The sequence below is a fragment of the Pollachius pollachius genome (genome assembly GCF_949987615.1).
Source record: "Pollachius pollachius genome assembly, chromosome: 4".
Taxonomy (NCBI): Eukaryota; Metazoa; Chordata; class Actinopteri; order Gadiformes; family Gadidae; genus Pollachius; species Pollachius pollachius.
Window position 1 is genome coordinate 11,536,462 of NC_136937.1, and position 17,318 is coordinate 11,553,779.

General features: G+C 39.0%; 4 protein-coding genes across 4 annotated transcripts; 2 read left to right on the forward strand and 2 right to left on the reverse strand.

The window, feature by feature from the left end:
- Nucleotides 1-3,520: 3,520 nt before the first annotated feature.
- Nucleotides 3,521-6,182, forward strand: rhof (ras homolog family member F). Its single transcript, XM_079734866.1, has 5 exons — nt 3,521-3,919; nt 4,180-4,267; nt 4,782-4,891; nt 5,246-5,380; nt 5,629-6,182. The coding sequence occupies exons 1-5, from the start codon at nt 3,785-3,787 to the stop codon at nt 5,791-5,793; spliced, it is 633 nt and encodes a 210-aa protein (XP_079590992.1). The 5' UTR covers nt 3,521-3,784; the 3' UTR covers nt 5,794-6,182.
- A 145-nt stretch (nt 6,183-6,327) lies between these two features.
- On the reverse strand, nt 6,328-13,291 carry tmem120b (transmembrane protein 120B). Its single transcript, XM_079734865.1, has 12 exons — nt 13,047-13,291; nt 11,804-11,922; nt 11,396-11,512; nt 11,256-11,315; nt 11,070-11,165; nt 10,902-10,991; nt 10,313-10,378; nt 10,165-10,226; nt 9,614-9,706; nt 9,312-9,376; nt 9,046-9,114; nt 6,328-8,389 (listed from the first exon to the last, which is right to left on the reverse strand). The coding sequence occupies exons 1-12, from the start codon at nt 13,107-13,109 to the stop codon at nt 8,273-8,275; spliced, it is 1,017 nt and encodes a 338-aa protein (XP_079590991.1). The 5' UTR covers nt 13,110-13,291; the 3' UTR covers nt 6,328-8,272.
- Nucleotides 13,292-14,182: 891 nt separating this feature from the next.
- morn3 (MORN repeat containing 3) lies at nt 14,183-15,314 on the forward strand. Its single transcript, XM_079736005.1, has 5 exons — nt 14,183-14,348; nt 14,446-14,603; nt 14,687-14,846; nt 14,938-15,122; nt 15,210-15,314. The coding sequence occupies exons 1-5, from the start codon at nt 14,204-14,206 to the stop codon at nt 15,276-15,278; spliced, it is 717 nt and encodes a 238-aa protein (XP_079592131.1). The 5' UTR covers nt 14,183-14,203; the 3' UTR covers nt 15,279-15,314.
- Nucleotides 15,315-15,629: 315 nt separating this feature from the next.
- On the reverse strand, nt 15,630-17,144 carry orai1b (ORAI calcium release-activated calcium modulator 1b). Its single transcript, XM_079734767.1, has 2 exons — nt 16,830-17,144; nt 15,630-16,750 (listed from the first exon to the last, which is right to left on the reverse strand). The coding sequence occupies exons 1-2, from the start codon at nt 16,941-16,943 to the stop codon at nt 16,193-16,195; spliced, it is 672 nt and encodes a 223-aa protein (XP_079590893.1). The 5' UTR covers nt 16,944-17,144; the 3' UTR covers nt 15,630-16,192.
- Between the last annotated feature and the right edge of the window lie 174 nt (nt 17,145-17,318).

Below are 17,318 nucleotides of genomic sequence, written 5' to 3' on the forward strand. Positions count from 1 at the left end.
CGCTCCCTAAATATCACTTGTGGGCCACAGGCAATCTACCATCACCTTTGGCATTATCGTTTGTATGTGTTTTTAAATATTGATTATTCTTTAATAACCCTTTTAATTTCGATATACTAATGATTTCCTCTTTCAGCAGGGATATCCTGTGAATTCAATAGACCTTGGCTTAGGTGCATTTAACTACCCTATGTCAGCGTGCTGTGGTGACTTCAGCAGTGCTTAACGGCAGGCTCTGCGTTTGGCATTACAGAACCAAATGTGTTCACTGACCTTCCCTCAAGGGCAAATTAAAATGTCTGTAGAACACCAACCAGGCAGTTGTTTGCGTATATACAATGACTCAAATGTCCTGCTTAGTCCTACAGTAAACCCATGGAGAAAACATCAAATATTTACCTTTTCATTTTGGGGAAAAGCAGTTAACAGGCCTAAGTACAGGGTCAGAAGAAATGCTCTCAATTCCATCTTCGGATCCTCTAGTAATGGCATTAGGAAATGGTGGGAATTCATCTCCTGCAAAGAAACACATCCATTAGCAAGAAGAAAATATAGCTGTTTTCAAACGTTTCATTAATACTAGGCACTGCCTATTGACCAACGAATATGCAGAACGCTTCAAGCAGCATCTGAGCTATATGCACAGTATCATTTTTCTGGAAGACAGGATTGCAGCCAGTGTTAACCTCGTCCATGTGAAGATATCAGACCTAGACTACACACCATTTAAGATCAACAAATGAAGGGGGTTTAAAGGTAATGGATTTTCGTGCTGACTCTTAATGTTTATATTCACGTGTAAATGTTGGAATATATTTAAGTATCAATGAAATGGAAGGGGACGGGAATGAATTAACTAAAAAATAAACTGTTTGTGTGACAGCCTATTTTAAATCATTTTATTGGTATTGTAGGAACTTACAGTTAGGTTTTCAAAACATGTAATCCAGAAGAGAATCTTATTCGAGCTAAACCCTTATTGGATGTGAAATATCTTGTATATTTCACTGCATGGCTTCCTTTGTCCACAGAAACCCTTTAGTCTACATTTGTTCAGTGTGTTCTCTGCGTTTCAAAATGGCTCCTTCACACAAAGGAGAACACTGTGCTGGAAAAGTTCCTGCGCCATCACTGGGTGAGGCTCGATCTTTCCAGGACAGTAATGTATCCTACGAGCCACTCAGTTCGTAGGATCGTAGAGAAAAACATAGCTTCCATTTTATAATTCATGTATGGGATAAACTTCTAAACTAGAAAAACAGAGAAAGAAATCATTTCGATATCTGTGTAGAAAGGCAACATTAGGCATACTCCGTCTCGTCGACTTGAGGCAGCTGCGGGCGGCTGACTGGTCCAAACTGGTTTTGGCATCGACGGACAGTTGCCACGCGAGCTCGCAAGCTGCACCCCACTGCCATATAAGGTCATATAAAACACCGTTAAAACAACGCAGATATTTTTCCTCAGGACACTGAAAGAGATCCGTGGTCCTGCGCCTTCTTTGCGTCTGTGGCTGTCTATTCAAGGACGTGGTTCGAATAGAGTTTGGTGTTGACAAGCCACGGATACGCAACACCCAAGAAGGAAGTAATTTATCCAATTCATACAGGGAAAACGAAGACTGGGAAACTGGGGATAGTGTGTGTCTTTTAATTCTTCCTGCGATGTAGGCCTATTCTTAACCTGAACATTTTGTGGAGCCTAACGTTATTGCGCAATCTTTGTTTGCTTCCCGTGGCGTCGAACCCATAAACCGCGGGCCACGTCATTTTATTGAGCTGTTGATCTGTGTGTCTTTTCCAAAACAAAATGCCAATTTTGTAGACGTGGCTTTAAGTGACCGTTACGGTAAGATCAAAGCTAAATCGTTACCACGTCAAACTGCCTCTAATCGGCACGACGCTATTTATTACTTTGTTTTCCAAACAGTATTTTTCCATTGGAGGCCTGTTTTTCTAGTTCAACTGCCTTCAGCTGCATTCCATAATGCCTTTTCAGGCCACGAGTTAAATTCCCTATGACATTGGGGGCAAACACGTAGGCCCACAGCAATGCGGAAAAGCGTTAAATAACACGTATATGCCTACTTATCTCGGGTTTGTGTGTTATATGTATATCTTCGTCCACCAGTCTCATAGGTGAAGGGTTACAAAGCTGTTTACAGGGTTATTTTTAGGCCTTCCCCACTCCCTAGTGGGTTGGGCCAGCATTACGCAAATTCAGACTGGAAAGAATTAAGGCTGGAATATTCCACAAAGGAGTGGAGTGGCCCCGTTCTGCAGTACAAAGTTCTCCTGCTCTCTCCTCTCGACCAACAGCCCGCAGGTACTGGTTTGCTTTTCCTGCTAAAGCCGACATACGAGAATAAAAATACAATTAAGTGCATAGTTAGATTGGCTCCCAGACCAATTGTTTATAGATGTTTGTATAGTCTACAGGGGTGCTTGCTCTGCAGATCTGCCCTTGTGAAGAACAGTGGATTCATTAAATCAGTGATCTTTTAATATTCTGAATATTTGAGGCTACATGGAGTATTTAAGGATGTTTACAGGCTGGACAACGACGGTCTTCTACGACTTCTTGTTGTTGAGGTCTGGTGTGGTCGATTTACAAGGATTGACTATTGTTGAATGCATTTTGCAATGTCCTGAATCTGCATATTAGGTGAAAATATATCTTTACGTCCTTACTATTTGCAATTTGTCAGTATTTTGTATTGCGTAGGGTTAGGTCTACACAATTACCTTTTTTATTTTACTGTTTTATTGTCATTACATTCAGGAAATATTGTAATAAAATAGGCTGAACAACAAATTGCTCTCTTTCCTGTTGTAAGTATCAAGAAACTCAAAATCCATCCATTTACTTTTATGTTACAGCTGTTCAAATGAAATGCATGGTTGTAAATGTTATAGCCTTCTAGGAATATAACTGTCGCAGATGTTCCAGCCAAACCTGAAGAAGGCTTAGAATTAAGTCTCCAAGTTATTTAATTATTAGTTTTAACATTCACTCGATAAAACCAAGGAACACCAGGATGGTTTCAGTATCTAATTGTCACCTTAAATAAAAAGATAATATTTAAACATTCCATTTGGGTTGAAGATTTATATTAGGACAATATTCCATAAATTCTTCTGCTGTATGTTTATGTATAAACAAGGATATGTTTAAATCAAAATGTATATAATATTCAGTGGCTAGTAATACCAGTTAATGTATAAATCGATGGATCTGTCACTCACTACATTAAACTGTATTTGGGCTTCAGTTCAGACCACTAGACACCTAAACCAGATGAGCTAGATTTTATTTTCTAGAATGAAATGTCTGAGAGATGATAGTTTCAGGTGAAAAAATAGCCAATTACAGTGGTTTGTAGCCCCCCCCCCCCCCCCCCCCCCCCCCCCCCCCCCCACACACACACACACACACACACACACACACAAACACAGGAGTAAACAGTAAAGAGGGAGCTCTGGCGATATATGCTCAGCTGCTCACGTCTTGCTACAAAAATGACATTTAGTGGGGCAGATAAGGGAACAAGAGATGAGCGTGCGTGTGTGTGTTGTGTGCATCTGAAAGCAATTGGAAACAGTTCATGCAGGAAGAGGAAGCGGTTAACACAATGAGATACCAGGTATAAAAAAAAAAAACTCATGGCTTTCTGAAAGTCGACAGTTTCTTATTTTCGGAACGAACCATCGGTCTTCACCATGAGGAGGCAAGCAGAGTGGTGGACTTAGTGATACAGACGTTATTGAGGTCGCTTTGAGGAGACATGACGCAAAATGGTGCAGTGCCGAGCAATGAGACCGTGAAGATCCACGAAGAGCTGAAGATTGTCATTGTTGGAGATGGGGGCTGTGGGAAAACCTCTCTTCTCATGGTGTACGCCAAAGGTGACTTTCCGGAGGTAAGATCCTTTGAGCTCAAGCCCTGGCTCTTTTCACCCACCATGAGGAGGAATTGTTTTTTTTTATTCACTAAGTATTATATATTTTGTATCAATATACAAACATCATGAAAGCAAATAAAACAATGGTGACTTTGCAAATATGTTTTTTATTATGAACAATCATGTTCTTTTAACTTGACAAAAAGGTAGAATATCAATGGAACAAATATGAGCATAGCTTAACGTCTTTCATCTATTGATTTCCCCCAAAAAAACAGAAATATGCCCCTTCGGTGTTCGAAAAATATGTCACAACTATAACTCATGGTGGGAAAAACATAAGGCTCAACCTTTATGACACTGCTGGTAAGACTCCCTACGAACAATAAATAAAGATATGACTAATATCGACTACATATTCTGTCCTCAAACATATTTTATTCAATACATATTTGATCATTATATTGTGCTAATGTCTTGGCATCTGTTAATCGTACTCATATTGCCAGTACGCTTTCGATAGTAAGCTAAATCAGGAAACCAAACCTGACCAGGCTATTGGGACATTGACCTGGGTGTGGGCTGTAGCTGTGTGACATTCCACTGCCTATAGAAGCATCGGGACTCGGTTACACAGTTCCTCTAACTTTGTCTTGCTGAGATATTGTGTGGTGGGTTCTTCCGGAACACGTCCGCCATAGTTTTGCAGCTTATCTTTGCACATTTGCAGCAGACGCTTTAGAAGAATATAATAGGAAGCTGGGCAGGATGTGGTTATGAACATACATATCTAATCACAAGCTGGATCATAAAGATCATGTGTTTCCCTCCCCGTCTCTTCAATACCCATTTAATAGAGGCTTTATTTGCATTTCTTAAGGACAGGATGACTATGATCGCTTGAGACCCCTGTCCTACCAAGAAGCCCATCTGATCATGGTCTGCTATGATGTCACTAACCCCACAAGCTTTGAAAATGTCTTGATCAAGGTAATTATGTGTAAAGGTTAGGTTATGAATTGTTTTATAGTACCCATAGGCCTACAACATTGATCTCAAAGTACATAATCTATTAATTGTTCTATTATCCATCAGTGCTATTACAAGGCTTACCCTCTTTTTTTCATAGCATTTTAAGCATACCAAAACTCGTCCAATAAGAGATTTAGCTAAATAATTGTCTTTTAATACGTTGCTACATTCTTGACCTTTTACAGTTATAACAGTTAATACAGTAAGGTATATTTCACCAACTGTAATTGGGCTCAAGTAGAGGAGAGTAAGAGGAAAATGGAAGATGTTTAACAGGTGCATAATTACTTACCCCACAAAATCTTCACATAGTGGCACCCAGAGTTGAAGCACTTCTGTAAGGACATTCCAGTGATCCTGATTGGCTGTAAGACGGATCTGCGTAAGGATAAGGAGCGCATACGGAAGCTTAAAGCGGTGGATCAGACTCCTATTACGTACACACAGGTGAACGGCACCATCTAACAAATAAACCTTTGTTTCGTATGAAAATACCTCAACTGTGATGTCTTATTGGTCGCACAATATATATATATATATATATATAAACCTTTATAAGTTGTTAGAAACTATTATATAATTCAGTTAGTAGCCTTTTTATTGGAAATAATAGTTGGCAATGTAGGAGGGTTGGACCTTTAACTATTTTCTCCATCTATTTCCTTATTTTATTTCCCTGGTCCTTTCCGTGACAGGGCGAGGACGTTCGACAGCAGATGAACGCTGAACTGTATCTCGAATGTTCCGCCAAACACCAGGAAAACGTTGAGCAAGTGTTCCAGGAAACTACGAAAACGGCGCTGGAGGCCTGTCGTAAAGCGCGGAAGAGGAAAAGGAAGAGGCGATGTGTCGCAATGTGAATTGTGAAGACAGGACCTATGGGAAGTGTATGAGAAGAAAGACAGGCTAGAGGACTATCAGTATTGAACATGGCCGATAATAAGCGTGACTGTGGTTTGGCCCCTTGGAGGTATGCCAGGCATGTTTACAAAGAAGTTAAAAAAGAAACAAAGTGGCCGTTATATTGAGGTTATCCATCAATACGGTTGACCAATGACGTTGATCGATATCCTTATCACCAATATCTTGATTGCATGGAGCAGTTGGTGTATCCCTAAATGTAATGTACTTGTAAATGTATCAAACATCCTCTTTATTCTTATACAAGATTTTTGTACAATTTTTTTTGTAATTAATTTTCAAACCATGCTGAAATTAAAAGGCTCTTTATGTTGTATTTTAAACAGTATTTTGCATTGAAACTTTTATTATAAATTGTACTGAACCGAATAATATGCAATATAAAATGTAAAAAAAGCTAATGCCCAATGGGTATTCATCTGTAGCTACATATTTAAATTATTTGCGTAGAGTATTAAATGTTTCATCACAAAGAACAAATAATTTAAAATGACATTCAAAGGAATGGACATTGGTTCCTTTTTTTTCCAGCCCTAAATGGTCTGCTCAATAAAAGAAGAGTAAGTATTGAAAATAATAATGACTTTAATGTCATTTTAATAACACAATGAGGGTTTGAAAAGCATAACACAAACACAAATCATTAATGTTAAATCAACCATGCTGTGTTTAACTAGTTAATTTTTCATCATAAAATGAAATGGCTTCAAGTTTAAAACAGGTTTTATTCATTTAAATGCAATGCACAGAAAAATGCCTCTTACTGATAATGGTCAGGCACATTTTTCAGATTTGAGGTGAGTGAAGCAGGGTTAAAATAATCATTAGCTACATTGATCTATTCAGGACATTAATTCCGTCCATTAAATGTGAAAATGTGGTCCAAAATTTTGTTGACAAAAAACAACCTCAACCATCACCAAAAAAAAAAAGTGACATTTAAACAGTAAACAGTATTAGACAACACGAACACCAACATCTTTGGATATTCTACACAACAAAAAAAAGTGTTGAATTAAAAAGCTACCGGGACGATAAGGCAGTAGAGCCCAGCAACTACATGATATTCCACATTAACATCATCTGAAAACTAAACAATAACCCTGGACCATAAATCAGGAGGTGGACCCTTGAAACAACATATGAGTAATAATAGGTGACCTAGGTTTATGAACCATATTTGTCCTGTTAGACTATTATACAGTACGAGTAACAACAGCAGTTGTTTGTTCAATATAGTGTTCTGCAGGCAAAATGTACATGATTTCATCTATTTTCACGACAATATTTATTCATCAACAAAATAAATGAATGGATCAACTCAATGCACACATATCCTTTCAACACATTGTTCACCAGGCTATGACGAACCTGTAGCAGATTTAATAAAAAAAAAATAGCTTTAGAGCATTAAAATAAGTGCTTGTTAACAATTATTTGACCCAAAACAAGTTGACGCATACATGGCAATATCTGCAAGGAATGTATTTCATCTATAAACCCCGATCTCTTAAGCACAATGTACCAAGATGCCTGAAGGGAGGAGGGGAAGCAGCAGCCCTCAGTCTCAGTGTACCATCGACACCTAAAAGGTTGTGTGGACGCAACAAGGGTGCTAGGGAAGAAGTGATCAAATCAAATTTCTTGAGGACTTTAACCATGTCCAATTTATTTGATGCACAGAACACTTGTTTGTACCTTTTTTCGGGGGGGGGGGAAGGATTAGCACTGTATGCAGTGCAATAATCAGTTGCCCCACCTAATGGTGGTGTAAGCAGCGGCCACTGGACAGACATAGGTCTTTGAAGGCTCATGATATAAAAAAGGTCACGACACAGAAATGCTACCCAGCCTCTTCAATTGCATATCATTGGAGGAATCCCGATTGGTTTAACTTCCTACACCATACAAAAAAAACACTTAACCCATACACAAATAAAGATTATTAAAATAAATTAGAATTCTTATCTACACAAACAACCAAGAGTTTGCAGTGGTCAATCTATAATGTGTACAGCCCACTTAACCCATACACAAATAAAGATTGTTAAAATAAATTAGAATTCTTATCTACACAAACAACCAAGAGTTTGCAGTGGTCAATCTATAATGTGTACAGCCCACTTAACCCATACACAAATAAAGATTGTTAAAATAAATTACAATTCTTATCCTCACAAAAAAACAAGAATTTGTAGTGGTCAATCTATACTGTGTACACCATTTAGTTAATGTGCAGCAAATACCTTCTATAGTGATTAGAATGCATAAATCCCCCAACCACTTTTGCTAGACGTTCATTCATCAATGCCTGAGGAAAACTGTGGCTCCCACTTCCTTTTCTGCAAATCGTGTCTCATGCCTTCAATTTGACATTTATTGGCCATTTGGAACAGTTGGATCTTTTTCAGAAATAGCTTAGTCTGTCTTTTGCACCTTTTCGTGATTTTGCTGAACTTTCTGGTGGACAACCTTTACAGTGGTGAGGAAATTACCCGTGAACAACACAAGGAACGTGAGGCCCAACATGAATACCTGGGAGAAAAAGAAATGTAGATTGTTCAACATTGTTTGTTTGTTTGTTTGTTTGTTTCAGCAAGTGAACTGACAAATCTTATTTCTTAATAATGTGTACAAGAAAAAACGTTGAATGGACTTTAAATAGAACACGCTGATCTTGATGAATATCAATGGATGATTTAAAAAAAAAAGGCTGACTTTGGATATCAGGACACATGAGTGCGAATCCTGTTCATACCAGAATATTAGAAGTTTTTCAGTCAAATGACATTTATTTGACAGAAAAACATTTATTAGACTTATGATATTTTAAGCCATCTGGGGAGTAATTTCTAGGCCTACAAACGACTGTGCCATTATTGTAAAAGATGGAATTACACAAGATCCTCAGTGTCAAATTCTGACCCCGTAGCACAAGGACGAACATGCTATGCTACACATTTGATGATAAAACAATTTTACTTTAACAAACACCTGTGGTTCAGGAGTTCAACCACAGCCAGTTTGACCATTGTAGAATGGACTCTACATATAACGTACCAAACAGCTCGCACTACACAAGCATTGTTTTTTTAGAACATCCATAGCATTCAATTGAGATTATCCTGACATTGATGATAAAATCCCACTATTAAGTACTCCACTCAATAACCCTAACGTCCAATTCTTACCTGCCACTCCTTACAATCTTCATGTCCGGCCAAGCGAAACAGAGTGATCGAGTTGTAGAGCTGCCAAAACTGTTAGAAAAAGATAGTAAATGTTATTAAATCCATGCTGTATATGAGGAGGACAATTTATTCTAATCCTTGACACCACTCCCAATTTTATCAGTTTTATTCATTTAAAATGAATCATGCACTGTTCTCGGCAATCATTGGATCTATTGAAACCACATTTTATTCTGTTTTTATTAACTAACAGATGCAGAACTTACATGGCCAAAGAAAAGGAAAGGCAGGACAAAAGTGAGTCCTCGCCACATCCAAGACTGGAAGCCCTCTGCAGAGAGACAGGTGAGGTGTTAGGGTACAACACCAGGACCAAAGGGACACAATGCAGGCCATAAGAGATGCATTACATGCGAGACGATCACATTTCATTTCCTGTACGGATGCATTGAAACGTGATTCAATTGTGCATCAGTGGGCTGGCACAAACACTTGCTGAACACTTCCCTTTTCCCCTGTTGCCATGAGTTGTAGATGTCTATCGACAGACCAAAAATATCTTTCTTACCTACTGTTAGATCCAGCTGATTTCTCTCCCCCAGAGCTCGTAACCGATATAAACAGCCGCTCTGGTAGTAGTACTGGAGAAACTGAACGAAGCCTGTGGACAGCAAAGAAAAATGAGCCATTGGTGACATTCACTTAGCCGTATAACTCTACTGTAATTGAGGGGTGTTTACGGGTTAAAAAGGCCATAGTGCAATAAAAGGTCTTCATTTTTAGTTATCTAGCCACCCAGTTGTTAAAAAAAACAACTGTTATTGATAACATTATTTGAATCACTATCGATCAACAATGACTACAGATCCAGATCATTTTAGGCTATGAGCCATTTGTAATGTTACACATTGCGACTTTAACTGAAGTTAATGACTATTCAAACTAATGTTATCCAATACTAGATTCCAATTTTAGTTCAGAGTCCTTGCCAAGTTTACGTTAAGAGTTGAACCAGTACGAGTACAGCATCACATTAAAACATTTTGCAGACATGATCCATAACCTTGTACAATCCATATCAACGTGATCCTTACTTTGAGGGATACAAATATTACTTACTTTGATATATGGAAAACGCCAGGAATTGGCTCCTGAACATCTGGTACATTTGTCCCTCTGGCCTTTTAAAATACAAAAACATAATTACAAACTTGTAAACTACTTGTATATTACCCCCAAAAATGAAAGATATACTTTCCAATCTTACCATGTGAGCATGACTCCCGACAGAAAGGTGGACACATAGTGATGAGATACCCACCAACCTTTGATTCTACAACAGAACGTGGAAATACAAATGACAGAGTACACATTCCTTTGGGATTAATTAACAGTAAAGCCAATTAATTACAACATTTTCTTATCTTTCACCTCCCCAATGCTCTGTGTAACCATCTGCCTAATGATTGCCAAATCAACAAACAAGCCACTGAGCTTATATCCCCTCCCTCTGCTCACTCCCTCCCGAAATTTCTCTGCCATTGACAAATATTGCATTTCACAAGCACGTTATTGACAGGCAAGATGAATTGCCCCGAAACAGGGAAGAGCACCTATAAAGTGCAACTTGGGTACTATGAGCATATGCAGGACTTGTTTAACTTGTGTTCAGGTCACTCTTGGGAGTTTCATCGTGGAAGTCGACAATAGGTAAAACGTCTTTCAAGGTTTCGACCCAAACCAAGTCAGTAAAAGATATTTGTGCTATAATTAAGGACACAATGAAAAGAATGAAAGTGTGTTGAAATTGACACAACTCTTTTAACCAGATGAAATGAGGACTTTCTGGTACCCACCTAGAGCCATTACACATAAGGATGCTCTCCCGTATGGTTAACGTGCAATAGTACCACACCAACAAGAAGTTGAAGAGCTCATCTGTGACACTGGAACAGAGAAGACTATGAGACACTACGTCAAGGATAAGGCAGAGAGGTTGGAGCGCCGGGATCAATATCACTTACCGGTAATTTAAGAAGAAGAGACAGGTTATGGCCCCGAACAGGAGTATTATTGTCATGAAAACTTTAAACTTCTCATACTCATCTTTGTATGCAAATCTAGGAAAAAATAAGAAATATGTAGTTAAATGACGAATATCCCATAATCGTGAAAGATGGTGGATTGACATCTCCAGAAGTTTCCCATACTTTGCCTGGTTGCTGAGAAGGGTCACGTTTACATTTCCTAAAACTAGGCTTAAGTACAAGCTGAAAAACAAACAATCAACATTAGAAATGAGTAAACCAATAAGCCAAGCACAGAACAGAGAAAATGTGTGTGTTCTTACCCATTCTTCTTTGGCAAATATGATTCCATTTCAAAGAACACATTCTCCTTTTCTTTGATTTGAATCTTGATGTCTTTTAATACTTCCAATTCTTTCTCGTCACACTTTGGTATACTCCTGTGAAGAAATAACGTAATTACCATAAAGTAAAATAATTAAAGATTTGAAACATATAAGTGGTGGTGACAAATCCTTCATAAACATGTTAACAAGTGGAATCCAAATTCATTAACACACAAAACAGATAATGTTAATTATGAAAGACATTAGGCATTTTTTTTATTTTAACAGAATGATGCACAGCACTAGCTGAAGTCCACGTATCACAGCTGTGACTTGGGTCCTCTCCAGTGAATGAGTGTCACCGACTACTACAAATCTGAAATTGTCCAAAAAGTATATACTTACTTATTCAGAATGTGCCTTATGTCTTTGAGCGATTTCCTTTGTTTACTGATGCCGCTGCTGCATGTGGTCTGAAGACTAGTGAGTTCTTCTAGTTTTTGTCGGTATACTTTGTGAGTTTCCTGTAAGGTAGAAAACATGTACAACTATCAAGAAAATGAAAGCTAACATACCGTCCTAATATTAAGATATGCCAGGAAATGCCAGGCACAGTAGCAGTATCCCTGTAATCATTCAGAAATGTTACGTCATTAAGGAAGCTTATGAAACTCAGTTTCCTCTACATTGTTTGTTTAAAGTTATATATGACATGTTTCCCTTCCTCATTAAGCAATCCTATTCAAATCCAAAAGGATAAAATCCCATCTCTCCTGTTTCACTTAGATAGATAATCTTGCGGGAATCATATTCACGTTGTCTTTAACAATTATTACGTTTATTCCTTAATTCAATGTTTTCTGACAAGTAACGAAAATACCGATTTTGATGATAAGTCAATATTAAACCATGAACGTCAGCAAGGTTTTGGAAAATGTGATAAGAGAGAAAATATCATCAATAATATCACGCATTTTGTGTTGAACTGGGTGCCCTAACAATATCAATGTCAGACATGTCCTCAAAATGCAGAAAAGAGAAAAGTATTTCTTAACCCTAAAACGTTGGCAAACTGGTTCTACAAATCAGCCAAAATAAATATTTGTTCATTGTGATAACATGATCAAAGATGATTGTATTTGACATACTCGCATATATGCATTCCATGTAAAACAAACATGTTTACTTGCACATGTGTGTTGCAATTAAGACAGCGAACATCACGTTAGCTAGGAGATTAACCTTGATGCAACTGTTCAGACAAATATAGCTCATCAAGTGAATGTATGACCTTCGTTTGAAAAGCAATACATATAATGGAAAGTTTTGTGATGGAAGTGAAAAAAAGTGTCAGCCAATGCTAGCCGCCTCCTGTCTACCTAATGGTAAAGCTAGCTTACATTAGCTCTTAGCTAGCGTGAACGTACACAGGGGAACAACTCAAGGAAAAACAAATCTCATTTTGAGATGGTTCAGTGCAATCCAACACTTTTATATTTTTCGGAGAAATAAGTACAAATATTGAGCCGAATAAGTAAGCTAGCTGTTTATATCTGATCGTGACACCCACAGTGCAGTGATGATGCAGTGACAAACATGCTATCAGTGAACCAGTCAACGTCCCTCAAACCCTTCAGATCACACTCGCCTGTAGTTGTTGATATTCCAACTCGATTTCATCCCATTCAGTTTGTAGTCTCGGGAAAGACATGGTGGGACGGAGTCTACGATAGATAATGCAGCAGATGACTCAACACACTCTTCTCCCTTCTCGGAAGTGCTGCGTTGGTTTGTGTTTTGTCGGCGTGTTTGCGTATGAATGTTTAGGTTTTGGGGAGTTTGCGTAAGAATGTGTGCGTATGTGTGAGTTGCGAATGTTTGTTTGGGCCTGTATGTTGCGTATGATTGTATGAGCTTTTTGTGTAGTGTACCACACACACACACACACACACACACACACACACACACACACACACACACACACACACACACACACACACACACACACACACACACACACACACACAGCGGGTGCTTCGGACTGAGCATGCGCTCTTTCATCGCCTCATATACGTGCTTCTGAACTTTGAACTTTTATAATATAATACTACTATAACATTAGAGACACTAAGCTAATGGCATCGGATGTGGGTCTCATTGACCTGTACCTAACATCAGTCCAACAAACCAAGGAGAGGGGGCCGGAGTATGACAGGGCCTGTTGCTAGGTTACCAGCGACGCGTAACATTGGCCAGAAGGTTTGGCTCTGGTCCGGTTCTGGTCCTCATCTGGGGGTAGGCTACCCCAACAGCATGTTGCCGAATTTGGTTAAAGAATAAAGCATGGCTTTGGAAGACAACTCGGCTATTCCTGAATTAATAGGCGTTCGACATTTATGAGAGGTAGGCTCCGTCATTCATATGTACAATGTCTCTAGGCCTGAATTACTTGTGGGTTCTAAACTAGTTAGGTGGACCGTCGACGGTCGACGATGGTTATGGAGATTGATCGACACAGTCCAATCAGACACATGCGCTTTTCAAAAGAGTATCAAAAATAGGGTAGACACTTGAGAGTTTATGGATTAGCCATAAAGATAAAAGAAAACAGTTGCAAATAGTGTGGGGGGTTCAGTGCTGGTTTAAATAAATGTTAGAGAAATTGCCTTTCAAATTGGTCTGTATAATATAGATTGAATGATGTTGTATTTTTGCTGTCCTACCCATAGCTCATGTCCTTTTTTTTATTGCATGTTATCTATGATGTCTTTATATTAAGTTATTCATGTAGGTCTACCCCAAGGCATGCCATTTCTGAAGAACACCAACAAAGTCCAACCCCTGGCCAAGTTATGGGACACGAAGGCCCAGAAAAACGGACAGCGTAAAACAGTGTACTCTGTAAATGGAGATAAATACACCGGGGAATGGCAGGACAACAAGAAACAAGGTAAGAGGTGTAGGCTAGCAAACTGAAATAGCCCATTATAAAAGGAAGTCACTAAGGCTGCATAGAACATAACCTATAAAATTGAATTTATACAAAGGAAAAGGAACTCAGATTTGGAAAAAGGCAGCTGCGATCTATGATGGAGACTGGAGGCTTGGAAAGCGCGAGGGATATGGCACTTTCAGCAAACTATGTCCAAAAACCAACCGATATGCAAGACTCTACTCTGGTGAATGGAAAAATGACAAAAAACACGTATGTATTGCACCATATTTCCCTTTATACAATGCACTATATTGACACTCCTTGAAACACATGAAAACTATGAATCTCTTTAGGGACAGGGAACATTTTACTACAGTACGACGGCTGTATATAAGGGCGAGTGGAGGGATGGCCGGAGGAGTGGCCGGGGGAGAATGCACTATGACAACGGAGACATATATGAGGGGGCGTGGCTTCACGACAAGCATCACGGACTGGGGATGATCCAGCTGGGTAAGGGCAAGCTCTTCAAATGGAATGACATGTAGTTGATTGGTGGTGACCTCGCAGGGAAAGGTCAAGGTGCGTTTCTTTTTACTTAAAGCAAACGGAAACCGATATGAGGGCAGCTGGCAGGACGGAAAGAAGAATGGCCAAGGAAGGTTCCTATTCTGGGAGCGAGGTCAGATTTACAAAGGCCTCTGGGTGGACGGAGTCTGTAAATGTGGTACACTGTCTGATTACGGAAGAGACGACGCTCCAATGCCATCCAAGAGTCCCATCCCAAAGGTATGGTGGGAACCACTGGTTGGAACAGGTGTATTTATCTAACTTCTTCCCATTGTTCTGATTATTGTTAATCATTTTTGTGTTTAGGTGGGGCTGTTGGATGCACAGTCGGTTTTGATGGAGGCAGAATCAACTTTCATGAAAATGTTCTTTTAATCATTGGTCTTTAGAATTAAGTCAGTGCCTTATTCTCAATGCAGCAGTCTGAAGGACGCCATGAGATAAATGTGACATGTAATAAATTGACTGGTTTTGCCAGAGAAAAGTGTTTTCTCAAAGCAAGTCAACAAAAAAATAAAGACCACCTAAAATACAAAGTCTGTTGATTCAGTGTATTGGTTTTTGGTAACATTCAAATTGTGCAATTCCAATGCAAAATATACATTTTCACCCTAACAGCCAAAGGCATAACTTCTAAATTGTGTTATCAGACATCAGGTTATAGAAATACAATTCCAATGGATCTTGAATGCCTTTTTATTAATTCATCAAATGTGTTAACAAGGAATAGAACTTTATGCCAACATACATTATCAAAAACATCGGTCAAAGTTTATGGTAAAAAAGATACAAACTTTACAATAGTTTCCCTCTTCCAAATATAATATTTTTCTTTGTTGGTATGACAATACTGAAATATGGAACATATAGCATTCACAGATTTAGTATAAATCAAATGTCATATAGGTAACAACTATTTATTAAAAGAAAAGAGACGTGTTTTAAACAAATATAACGTTTGGCAAATTTTAAGTTTTCATACGGCAGGCATTAGATTAGACCACTGAATTGGGTGGCAAATAACTACAATAGTAAACATGATAACATAACGAATGGCATCTTAAAAAAAACGTATTTAAGCTGACAGCTACGGTAATAGATGTGAAGACTTCTTTTTTTCAGATAAAGAAAATGGAATTAATTGTTTTGTCGTTTCATTATTCAGACATTTTACTTTCTACTGGTAATCAAGAGCACTGTGGACGACTTGTGTGCAGTTTCTTAGGCTGCCTCTTCACAAATGAAATGTCGTGGATATGGACAAGCCACATCCAAGCTTGTCAGTTTATCTATGGGAAGATGGAGCTGGGAGCTTGCATGATAGAAGGATCTCCTCTGTGGTCCAGTTCATTTTGTAGCCTGGTCAGATTAGACAGTTCTTCCAGTTCTTGAAACTGTCGATCAGTCTTGTGACTAACCAGGGAGCGGTAGAAATGCACAGCAAAGACAATGAAGATAAAAGCAAAAGGAACCATAATAGAGGTGGAAGTAATGGCGGCAGCTCTCCCAGATGAAATAGTACTATTTGCAGAGTCTTTGCTCTTGACAGGCAAGAATTTGACCCAGCAGAGCAAAACCACCTCGGCTAGAAAAAGCAAGGTACCTATGACAGTAGAAAAAGCCCATGCGAGCTCAATATGTCGGTGCATTCTCTCATGTGGGGACTCCTGCACAGAGTTGATGTTGTGCACATTGCTGACCGCCTCTATATTGGGCAAAATACAAGTACTGACCATAAGAGCAAAAAGGTGAACAGCTACAAGCACCGTGGTGCAGGCACTGAATGCGATCAGCAGCCCAGGCGGATAAGAATAACTGTTTTCCAGCTGTACTTCCACCATTGCCACCTACAAAAACAAACAACATTATTATCCGTGTTGACGACCACTTTCAAAATTTTGCAGCGAGCCACGGACATTACGTTACCATTGCAAATCCTGAAAGCAGAGCCGATGTCCGGCTGGAAGCCTTTAGTTTTGCTCGACTCAAGTACAGTTTCCTCCACGACAGGGCTTGCAATGAATGCTCGTTCAGACTCATTGCGTTGGTAGGTTTACGTGGGCGACCCGGCAACAATGTATGTACGTGAATTAGTTCAATACACGACCAAAGGGAATGCACATGTCAAATGTGTGACATTTATCCACTTGAACTTCGAAGGTATAAGGGTCCTCCTATTTTATTTAACTGTTCTTTTCACTCTCCAGCGGACCGACTGAACGTAGACAGTAGATAACTGCACCTTGGATTACCCACAAGTCCCTGCGACTCCAGAACATCCGCTATTACTGACAGGTTTCGGTTAGAATAAGCCTAGAATAAAGCCTACAATATTATAAGTGCACAATGTCAGGGATAAACATGATCATATCTTATACTCGACAAAAGAGACCTAATGTATTGTGTTATGCTACC

Coding starts and splice junctions, on each gene's coding strand:
- rhof (XM_079734866.1), top strand. CDS start 3,785: ATGACGCAAAATGGTGCAGTGCCGAGCAATGAGACCGTGAAGATCCAC. Junction 4,892..5,245: donor TTGAAAATGTCTTGATCAAG/GTAATTATGTGT, acceptor ATCTTCACATAG/TGGCACCCAGAGTTGAAGCA. Junction 5,381..5,628: donor CTCCTATTACGTACACACAG/GTGAACGGCACC, acceptor TTTCCGTGACAG/GGCGAGGACGTTCGACAGCA.
- tmem120b (XM_079734865.1), bottom strand. CDS start 13,109: ATGTCTTTCCCGAGACTACAAACTGAATGGGATGAAATCGAGTTGGAA. Junction 9,707..10,164: donor GGCGTTTTCCATATATCAAA/GTAAGTAATATT, acceptor TGCTGTCCACAG/GCTTCGTTCAGTTTCTCCAG. Junction 9,115..9,311: donor CTTTCCTTTTCTTTGGCCAT/GTAAGTTCTGCA, acceptor TTTTTCTAACAG/TTTTGGCAGCTCTACAACTC.
- morn3 (XM_079736005.1), top strand. CDS start 14,204: ATGCCATTTCTGAAGAACACCAACAAAGTCCAACCCCTGGCCAAGTTA. Junction 14,349..14,445: donor GCAGGACAACAAGAAACAAG/GTAAGAGGTGTA, acceptor ATTTATACAAAG/GAAAAGGAACTCAGATTTGG. Junction 14,604..14,686: donor GGAAAAATGACAAAAAACAC/GTATGTATTGCA, acceptor GAATCTCTTTAG/GGACAGGGAACATTTTACTA.
- orai1b (XM_079734767.1), bottom strand. CDS start 16,943: ATGAGTCTGAACGAGCATTCATTGCAAGCCCTGTCGTGGAGGAAACTG. Junction 16,751..16,829: donor TGCTTTCAGGATTTGCAATG/GTAACGTAATGT, acceptor TTGTTTTTGTAG/GTGGCAATGGTGGAAGTACA.